We start from the raw sequence: 11,136 nt of genomic DNA, 5'->3' as shown, positions 1-11,136 counted from the left end.
GATATGAAATTATCATATCCTCTATCATCATGCCGTTATCATCATCATGCTCACAGCCATATATCCTCTGTAGTGTAGTACTGTATCTCCTGCGGTAACACACAGCTTTATACTGACAAATGGTAATGATCATATTTTAAGGGGGGAAAAAAAGGACAATAACCTGAGTTAACCTGAGTGAGTGAGTTGATTCCAAATAAAAATATCCTCAGCAAAAAAAGAAATATCCCTTTTTCAGGGCTGTGTATTTCAACAGTAATGTTGTAAAAAATACGAATAACTTTACAGATCTTCATTGTAAAGGGTTTAAACAATGTTTTTCCATGAATGTTCATATAACCATAATCAATTAATTAACATGCACCTGTGGAATGGTCGTTAAGACCTTAACAGCTTACAGAAAGTAGGCATTTAAGGTCACAGTTCTAAAAACGCAGGACACTAAAGAGACTTGTTTACCGACTGTGAAAAACACCCAAAGAAAGATGCCCAGGGTCCCTGCTCATCTGCGTGAACGTGCATTAGGCATGCTGCAGGGAGGCATGAGGACTGCTGATGTGGCTAGGGCGATAAATCGCCATGTCCGCGCTGTGAGACGACTAGGACGGCACTACAGGGAGACAGAAAGGACAGCTGATCATCCTCGCAGTGGAAGACCACGTGTAACAACACCTGCACAGGATCGGTACATCCGAATATCACACCTGCGTGACAGGTACAGGATGGCCACAACAACTGCCCGAGTCACACCAGGAACACACAATCCCTTCATCAGTGTTCAGACTGTCCGCAAAAGGCAGTCTATGAGGAGGAGATGCACTGCAGTACTTCAAGCAGCTGGTGGCCACCAGATACTGACTGGTACTTTTGATTTTGAGCCTCCCTTCATTCAGGGACATATTGTGAAACATTTTTAGTTTATGTCTTATGGTGTTGACTCTTTTAGTGTTCATACAAATATTTACACATTATGTTTACTGAAAGTAAAAACAGGTAAAAGTCAGGGGACGTTTCTTTTTTTGCTGAGTACTGTATAGTTCAGAATGCACATCCCTAGTTCCTCTTGAAATGATAAAAGAACTGATAGTGTTTTCCTTGATTAATGCTTTTTAAAATTTGGAGCCGATTTTTGAACCAGTCCTGTTAATCTTCTAAATCCTCTGCAGGCTGGACCTCCTTGATCCACTTTGTTTTTTAAGATTATGTCTCTTGTAGTAATATCATAGTTAAAAAACTCTTCTCCATTCAGCAGACCAACAGTAGTGAATGGTCCTGCTGGACAAAGCTGTATCTGTACACCAGAGTGCGTTTTCCTGTAAAGGTTTAAACATTTTTTGTAAACACATTTTTTATGAACTAAAACTGTTAAGTTTTACTCTGCAACTGGACCCCTGAGACTGAATGACCTCACCTCCTCCAGTCTCACTCTCAGCCCTGAAGTTCCTCAGGGATGCATATTGTCCCCCTCTCCTATACTCCCTTTTCACCTTTGTCTGCGTACCTCCCTATGCCTCCAACAGCATTATCAAGTTCGCAGACACCACCACTGTGGTGGGCCTGATCAGAGGTCACGACGATACGGCTTACAGGGAGGAGATCAAGCATCTAGTATCATGGTGTGAGGACAACAATCTGGAACTTTTTGCTTGTTGCACATAAGACCACTTTTACTGTATGTATATTTGCACACACCCTGGAAATTTCTGTTTAAATTTCACTTTATCTCCACACTAAGGTTACCATATTTTTCTATATTTGTACAGAAAATCTTTTTTCCATATTTGTACAGCTAGGTTTTTTTATATTGTGTATTTGTACAGCTAGATTTTCTTTTTTTATATTGTAGCGTTTTTACGCCGGGAAGAATGCTGGAGAGACGAGTGAGCTTATTTGCTACCCAATGCAATGGCTGGGAGTACTTTATTAAGCACACAGCATGTAAGGCATGAGCAGCACCTTCACTCAGGAGCCTACATCCAATTCAGCACTAGCTTAAACTGGAGCACATTTCACACGTCACACACCTCAACACACACACAACAGGGCCGAAGTCACTAACCCAAACACCTTTCCCCATCATGGTGAACACACCGACATCCCCGCAAGGCATGCTGGTCGTCAGCCGCCGCCCCGCCCACGCCACACTGCCCCCACCCGAGCTGTGACCGTCCCTGGTCACCATGACGAACTCCGTTTCGGAGGCGTGGAGGCGGTCGGCGCTGGCGGTGGGAACGCCGGCGTCCTTTGGCAGGTGAGGGATAAACGTGAACATAGTCCTGAGGCGGTCCGGCCTCCACAGAGTTCGATGTTTCATCGGCGTGCGGCTGGTAAGGCGCAAGACGGTCCCGGTGGAGCAAAACTCGTACCCGCCCCGCCAACCGCACCCGGTAGATGACATCGGAGAGCCGAGCAATTACCGTGCCGGGGCCCACCCAGTGAGACACACGCCCGGCCAAGAGCCCCCTCTTTCTTCCGGAGGAACACACCCACACCTGCTCGCCAGCAGCAAAATCTCGCCCCTGGCTGTGAGTGTCCACGCCCATTCGCCCCATAGGTGCCCCCACCTGAAAGTCTTGCAGCGGTGCCCGCGAGCGCTGTGTGGGGCCCTTCTTCCTGGCGATGAGCGGTTCCCAGTTCAGCTGGGGGACCGGCGAGACCGGCGGTGCGACTGCGGGTGACGCTCTGGGAGACGCAGTAAGACGGCTGCATGCTGGCTCGGACGGCTGATCACCGCTGGAGAGCCTGGAGGACTGCACGGGGGAAATGTTCGGCGTCGAGGGTTCTACGTCGTCACGGCGCTCCACTCGCTCGCAGCACCGAGGGTTTCCCGCTCGGTCTGCTACCGGAAGTTCCGCCCCCCGGGTGTGTGCTGCTAACCTGTCCGACTGTGGCTTGGGTCCGAGCAACCTGGCTACCCCGAAGTTACCACGCAGAGTCCCGCCAGACAAGTTCAGCACCGCACCCCATCTCTCTAAAATGTCCAACCCTAAAACGCAGTCCTCCTCGACATTCCCCACTAAGAACTGGTGTGTAAAAGTTCGACCACCCACCTGGACTCGCGCTGTGCGACACGCCCGTACCTTGACGCAGCCCCCAGCAACGGTGCGGATGCTGAAGGCAGGATCAGGCCGTCGGCGAACACGCTTGCTTTGCCCCAGTACTCCAGAGCGCAGCAGCGAAACAGTGGAGCCGGTGTCCACGAGCGCCCGCAGTAAGATGCCATCCAGCACACAGTCAATGTAGAGCCCAGCGCGGCTTACCACGCGTCCTCCCGGCGCTAGTCTAGCGGCTGCTGGTGTACGCTGTCCCGTGCCTCGGCGCGAAACGTCGGAGAGCTGCTCGTTGCCTAGCCGCGACGGGTAGCCCTGTCCCCGGCTAGGTTCACGAACCGAGCGCCACTGAGCTGCGGGCGGTCGCTCGGCTCTTCCGCCGTGATGTACCGCCGATATGGGCTCAGCGCTCTCGGCCTCGCGCAGCGGCAGGACGCTTTGCCGGCTAACAGCGCACGGAGCTGTAGCTTGCTCCGGCGCTTGCGCCGCGCCAGCCTCCGCCCCGAGATCCAGCGCCGGGATTTTATTCTTCCCGCTCCGCGTTGGCTGACGTGGGGTGCTCGCGCTAGCTCCGTCAGGAAAGCGCTTCTTCCGTGCGAGTAGTCGCTCCGCTACTCGGCGGCCCGCTTGGATTTTCTGAAGGTCCTCCGTTGTGCGCTCAAACCCGTGACTCTCCATCCCACTTCTGACACCAATGTAGCGTTTTTACGCCGGGAAGAATGCTGGAGAGACGAGTGAGCTTATTTGCTACCCAATGCAATGGCTGGGAGTACTTTATTAAGCACCCAGCATGTAAGGCATGAGCAGCACCTTCACTCAGGAGCCTACATCCAATTCAGCACTAGCTTAAACTGGAGCACATTTCACACGTCACACACCTCAACACACACACAACAGGGCCGAAGTCACTAACCCAAACACCTTTCCCCATCATGGTGAACACACCGACATCCCCGCAAGGCATGCTGGTCGTCAGCCGCCGCCCCGCCCACGCCACAATATATATATATATTTAATATTTTGTCATATATATATATATATATATATATATATATATATATTTTCTTCCCTTAGCTAAAGTTTTACATTTATTGAAAATGTAACATTTTATTTTATTTCTGATCAAAAAAACGAAATGAACTAAATAACTCAAAAGAAGATTCGTTTATTTTGATGAATGAAATTCAAATAACTGAGTCACTAAAATTATCCAAACTTTCCATCATTACCAGTGAGTAACCCTTTTGCAGGCTTATAAAATCACGGCCTTATTGCAATAATTACCAAAATACAGTGAAACCTGGGATTTTGACTAACTTGGTCTGCAAGTGTTTTGCAGGACGAGCAAAATGTATCAATAAATTTTAACTTGATAAACGAGCAACGTCTTGAAATACGAGTACTGTAGGACATATGTGCTTTGTCTGCCACGTGATCATGACTAAGCCAATGGTTATTCTCTCTCGCACTGTGGGATTATGCGTAATCGTCTCCCATGCTTAGTCTCACATTTTTTATGTTTTTATGTTGTGCCCAAGTGACTGATCTTTAGTAACTGTAACTGGCCCTCATGAAGAAAAAAAAAGGTAAAAACGCAGTAATTCAGTTTGTGTGTGTGAAAATAGCTACCTACACAGTAGCCAACCTGACAAAGATATTAAGTGTCACACTGCTCAATTCAAAGAATGAATTGTCACAGGAGTTACCCAAAGGCCACAGCATTGTGACAATCCTCCAGTAAAAAAGAATCAGTCAAAAAGGAGATGAACATTTTTAAAGGAAAATTGGTTGCTTGCTGTATGTAAGGCCTACAAGAACGGGTCAATGCCAGGAAAAGTTCTCTCTCACCTGCTTGTGGTGGCTTTCTCTTGTGGTGATGTCAACAAGTTTGTCCAAAACTCCTGAAGTTGCTTAGTATCTAATGGAACAAAAGAGAGATTCATTTCTAACTTTCTGAAGGTTAAGAGGTAGCCTTTTACTTGCTCGTCAGCTGCTGCTCACCTGACTGATGATGTGGTGCTAATGGAGACCCCGGGACATTCTCCTGCATTTTCTTTGTTAAGATTAGTGATGAGAAACTCGGATCTATTAACGGATCTGACTTCTTCTGAATCATTCACTAAACGAATCATCATAAAGTCATCAATTTATGACATTGTAAAACGGATTCTGCCTATTTTTGCCATGGTTCCCCAGTAGGGGCGCTCAACGGTTCCCTTTCAAAAGCTACACTCGATGCTGCGTGAAGACAATATGGGAACGTTTCCTCCTGACCGGTTGTAAAGCACGTGTGTGTCAAGAAAACCAAAAATTTTGCCATATATAACCTCAGTCAGGTGACGTCATTTGATAAGATGCACCTGAAGGTTATAAATAGGCAAGAACATCTTCAGATCTTTTTGTCTTCAGGATCCATTTTGTGTGCGTGTGTGCCAGCATTTTCTGCGAAGTAGTAATTTATTACTCACCATGGCTGAATCTAATAGAAAATGCGTCTATCCATGTGAGAGGAGTGTCGCAGAGGGCGATTTCCACACTTATTGTGTTGAGTGTTTAGGGGGAAAGCACGCTGTCCTTGGGCTTCAGGGAGGATGTAGGCACTGCGATATCCTCCCTATTATAGTCCTTCGCGCTCGGCTCGCCTTCTTTAAAACGGAACTACGAGCCGCAACGCATTTCTGGGGCTCGCGTGTTGATTTCACGGAAGCGCAAGAAACGGACTTTTCCCTTTCTCTCGCTCTTCCGCTGAATTATAAGCCGTTACCCCCTACCTCCGGCACTTTTTGTAAAGCAGCGGAAGAAATTTCCTTTCTCATGACATGGAAACTGTCGCTTCGGAGCGCCCCTCTAGCAATGAGCAGGCGTATCAGGAGTTATTAGAGGTAGTAACACGTTCGGTTGAGCGCTTACACCTCGAATGGCCGCGGGTGCAAGACACCCCCAAGTGCTCGAAACTAGACAACAAGTTTCTGTCGGGTGGCCGGAGGGAGAGCCTCATCGATGCTCATCCCCTTTTTTGGTGATCTCCATGACGAATTAACCCGTTTATGGAAGAGGCCATATTCATCTCGTGTATTTGTGCCAACGACATCGATTTATGTCATGGATGCAAAATACATGAGGTTACATGATGATGCCCCAGATAGAAGAGACGCTTGCGGGCTCCCTGGAAAAGCCTACGCCTCCCTTCAAGCCATCCAGATAGACATCTTCACTAGTGGGGAAGGCTTTTTAAGCAGCAGGTCAAGCTGGTTCTGCGCTGCACACCATGGCTGTCTTACAGGCATACCAGGCTGACTTGCTAAATGGGCACCGGCGGGGTTACCAACGAAGCAGCGTTTTTGGAGTTACGCCAAACCACAGACTTGTCTATCAGGGCAATCAAGCAGATGGCCCATGCTATTGGCCGCTCCATGGCTGCCATGATGTCTACAGAGAGACATCTGTGGCTTAATCTTACGGGCATCAAGAACAGGGACCGTGCTTACCTCCTTAATGCCCCTATCTCGCCTTCCGGACTGTTTGGTGATGCCGTCACGACCGTCATGAACAAGTTTCGGCATGCAAAACTCCATGAAAAACCCTTTGTTCGGTTTCTTTCTCGCCGTGCTTAGCAGTCGGAACTGCTGGCCACCCAGTCCCGACCAGCTCCGGCCTCCCCGAGCCATGCACCCCCTCGCAGTTACTGGGGTGGACCTCGCCGCGATGAGGGCAGACCTGAGGACCATTATCTCTGAGAGGAGAGAGTCCTCAAGACCGTCAGGGTGTCATTTATGTTCAGTATTTCGTTTCTATTTAGAAAGATGGGAATTAATTTCTGCTTACCTTTTCCACACGCCCGCCAAACGTTTGTCTTCTCAACAAACTGTGTTCTCTTCTCGCAATGTCTTCTCGCAATGTTTGATCTGATATTTCCGGTTTTCATAGTGACAAGATCTCTTTGTTTATCTCAACATGATTGCATCTAATACATGTTAAGTTGTTGAATTTCATGCAAATACAACATAATTTATTCTTGTTCATATTGGAAACATGAAATTATTATGTACAAAACACATATTACATTTTAGTACATGTAACAGGTAGCCATGTTAATTTTTTTTAGTGTATATATAGCAGATAAAAAATAACCAGGGTAAATATCGGGAGTAAATCACAAAGGTTATCTAATGCTACCTGCCCTGTCTAAACAGACAGTCTGTATAATTGGTTAAAGGTCCTACACATCATATTTTTCATTAAATGTTAATATGATCTTTATGGTCCTAATGAAAAGTTTGTATTATACGTTAATTAAAAATTTTAAATTATTGTGTAAAAAAAACACTAATTTTACCTGGTAAAAACTAGCTCTGTTCTCAGCAACCTGTTTCAGTACATGCTAATTTAAATTGCTCATGACCTCTGCTGAGTGCTTTGTGGGTAATGCAGTCCAAACTGGAAAATGCTGAAATATAGAGCCCGAGCCTGTTTTCTTCAGTCGTTTTTGGTTTAATTTAAGTACGGAACCTACGCGGACGTTTGTAATATCGCCTGACAACGCAGAAATTAAAAGAATGGACATGCATCGACTCGATTTGTCTTTCTCATCACTGCATGGGCATGAATTAACGGGCTATTACGCTGCCGCGAGCAACAACAACAAAAGCGGAGAAGCTTACTGAGAGAGATACAAACGCGATGTGTTTACTGATGTGTTTACATGACTTCTTAATCTTCGACAGACATCGTTATAAACCATCTAACGTAACAAAGGTAAGCATAATATAGTTTTCCGACTACGTACACAGTTTGCAACTAGACAATTACCTTAATGCATTGTTTATTATAAACGGGCGATTAGGAATTATATAGAGACGGATGTACACAGAGAAGAAGCCATAACCATGTTCTATGAGAGTGTAAGTTAACTTACACTCCACATTCATCGTGATTATTAGAAAAGGCGATCTGCAAAGAGTCATAGTAAAATAAATCACACTCACCGAGCCTGGTGAAGATGAAGCAGGAACATGAAGCGTTAGTACAGATCCATTTTTTAGGAGCAGCTTCCTAGTAAAACCGGCTTTATATTGACCCGCGTTTATAAAGCAGTCTGGTGAAAAATGTTTATCGCAAACATGAACGCATTTAGGTAAATCAGCGGGGACGTTAGCTTTAAAAACTAAATTCAGCCACTGCGTCCTCAGTGGCTCAGATACCTAACCCTAGGTAGGTACCCTAGGTCACTAACCCTAGGTAGTGAATGACAACTGCTGTGTTTGCTATTACACCCAACAACTGTACACAACACTCGCTTAGGCGCCATTTTGCTCCAGCGGCGAAAAACAATGGCCGACAGCTTCTTCTCACTCGGGGCGGGTCTTTGCTAAAACACCAGTGTCAATCAACTAGTGTAGGAGCGGCCTCTGTCGGTGTGGTGTCACATCGACAGGCATTTGTGATTGGCCTAATTTCAGAAGGGGCATGTTATTGTAATAAATGAAAAGAAAACCACTGGGCGGCTCTTTATCATCGTAGAGTGGTTGTGTATGCATTTTCCTAACACACAGTTCAGTCCAAACAGCTTAAAAAAGTGCATGTAGGCCTGTATGACCCCTTTAATACGATCTTTTTTTTTATTTTAGTCAGTTTTTTGTCATCAAATTTTACTCTTTGTTTGTTTTTCTTTATGTATTACCTTAGTGCATTTTTCTTTTTTTAAATTTCTGTATTTTCGGCAATGTATCAGCACTACCATATAATTTCTTTAGAACCTGCCTTTTTAGTTGTAACTGTAATTATTTCTATATTTTCTTTATTTATCGCAAAGGGGCAGCCTAGTAATATTTATGAAGTCCAATTCTAAAGCTGTGATCTCATTTATTGTGTAAATTATACACAATTGTCTTATATACATATTTAAGTTCATTTAAAAGTAATAAAATATTTAATCCACTTTTCCCCCTCATTATCATCCATATCAGGTCAAATACTAATATTTTGCAGGACCACCTTTTGCTGTGATTACAGCAGGCGTTAACTGTGGCATTGTTTTAATAAGATAATGGAACTAGCATTTTTTAAAATGCAAAAATGTTCTTGACCTGTTCACTCTTTTTATTTAAAATCCTATAAGCTGGTTTACATTATTCAGCCACACACATATAATATTTTCTTTAAGGTGGAGGACGAAGATAAATTTTGTTAAAAAAAATGTAATGTATTGTGCTAGGGGTGTGGATTAGAGAGCCGCACCACGGGATAGAATAATATTTATGAGAGCCCTTATGCAGGGCCACTGAGGGGGTCATCGAAATAAACATTTGGGAGAGTGCTTATGGCTTATGTGCTTATGTCCCACACGATAAAGTTGGGATTATTTATTAGTAAACCATTGCCATTGCACATGACACTTTCTTAAGTCACTTTTCATGCATATTTGCACAGCCATTGCCACTTCAAAATTTTTAAATATTTCCTTTTTTTTATTCCTATATTTCCATAATTTGTACAGTTTAGATTTATTTTCTTTCGTATTTCTTTTTATTGATATTTATTCCTTATATATAGCCTTTTTTTTTTTAAGGTCACTGGCGGTCGCACAAGCATTTCACTGCATATCGTACTGTGTATGACTGTGTACTGTATGTGACAAATAAAATTTTAATTTGAAAATTTTAATTTAAATAAACTAAAAAGGAAACAAAAGAAAAGTAAAAGCACAAAACAAACAGAAGTCCACCAACACTTCGAGATCTTTGTGTTAATCCTGATACCTTTACCTGTGCTACCTAATGATCCCACAAAGTGTGCAGGCATCAGGGCCCTAAAATAAACACGCTGCCAGGTGCAGCACATTTACACCGATTGCGCTTACATATCTGTTTTCTGGCAACTGTGTGTCTAGATTGTGGCTCTGCCTGCAAAAAACAAGACTCTAATCATTAAACTTTTATCGTTTTTTTTAAACAGAAATTAAACAGAAAAAAAATTACATGATAACCATCCATTCATCTATCCACCATTTATCTGTCTATTTATTAGCAGAAAAGCAGAACTCTGTTGACAGTAATCAGATCAGAAAAACAAGATTACACATATTAAACTTTATTATTTCTTTTACAAATTTAATAATAACAATAATGTCATTATTTTTCACAAATTTATAATGAAATGACAAAAATGTATTTTACTGACAACAATACATGGTTAGAAAACAGTTACTAAATTATGCAGCAACATTAGTGGGTGGTGTTGTAATAACATCAACACTTTTACTTTACTTCTACTTTTTGCAAGTTTTTAGTTAGCTCACAGTTCATATTACTAACCTTCCCAGTGCTCTGTAGAGTGTAAACGACATCGCAGTTGCTTCTATTTTTTTCAATCTTTGCAATTTTAAATTTTTCAAAAGGTGGGATCAGCACTTCTTTCTCTTCAGGTGTCACAGAAATATGGGCTATTTTTGCACCAAAGCACGTCTTAATCTTAAAACAGGAGGTTGAGCCAAAATCAGTCATATCTTTTTTAAGTGAAGTTGATGCAAATCTGCCAAATCGCATTTCATGGCCAAGAACATTTTTATCAAAGCTAACCTCGGTTCTGCGGAACACATTAGTACACGTTTTCACTTGATAAATTTGTATTGCACGTGTGAGCAAGAAATGAAGGGCTTTATAGTTAAAGTTACTGTTATAGTTCTTTCTGCCTGAACTCACAGCGTTATTGAACTGTGAGTGAATTGCTTCAGTTGTGTACACCTTAATTACTCTTTTAAAATAATCATTAACATCTTTGTAATGGTCCCAAAGATACTTGAAATTTTCATCAGAGTTTAATTCATTGGGTAAAATCTTTTGTGTAATCAGGTCGTACATTTGGTCTTCACAGCCTATAAATTGATCATCAGCAGAATCTGGTGCCATGTCCAATTTAAAGACAGTATCTGATGCGCTCTGTAAAAATGAAGGAAAAAACATATCCTTACAAAACTAGTTATAGGAAAATGTCTATTCAGTGCATAATAAAATTGAAACCCACCTCTGTGTAGCAAACAAATAAAACGATGATGGCGATGGTGGAAATCTTCACAGCTTTCTTCATC

At 43.3% G+C, this 11,136-nt stretch overlaps 1 protein-coding gene across 1 annotated transcript; it reads right to left on the bottom strand.

The window, feature by feature from the left end:
- Positions 1-10,242: 10,242 nt before the first annotated feature.
- LOC128541684 (T-cell ecto-ADP-ribosyltransferase 1-like) lies at positions 10,243-11,136 on the bottom strand. The gene is made up of 2 exons (XM_053512219.1): positions 11,073-11,136; positions 10,243-10,987 (listed from the first exon to the last, which is right to left on the bottom strand). Exons 1-2 carry the CDS (start codon positions 11,133-11,135, stop codon positions 10,307-10,309), a joined length of 744 nt encoding a protein of 247 aa, XP_053368194.1. The 5' UTR covers position 11,136; the 3' UTR covers positions 10,243-10,306.

This window comes from Clarias gariepinus, chromosome 14 (genome assembly GCF_024256425.1).
Source record: "Clarias gariepinus isolate MV-2021 ecotype Netherlands chromosome 14, CGAR_prim_01v2, whole genome shotgun sequence".
NCBI lineage: Eukaryota > Metazoa > Chordata > Actinopteri > Siluriformes > Clariidae > Clarias > Clarias gariepinus.
Note: the sequence above shows the minus strand (reverse complement) of the source record. Positions and strands in the feature narration are given on the sequence as shown.

Coding starts and splice junctions, on each gene's coding strand:
- LOC128541684 (XM_053512219.1), bottom strand. CDS start 11,135: ATGAAGAAAGCTGTGAAGATTTCCACCATCGCCATCATCGTTTTATTT. Junction 10,988..11,072: donor TATTTGTTTGCTACACAGAG/GTGGGTTTCAAT, acceptor TCATTTTTACAG/AGCGCATCAGATACTGTCTT.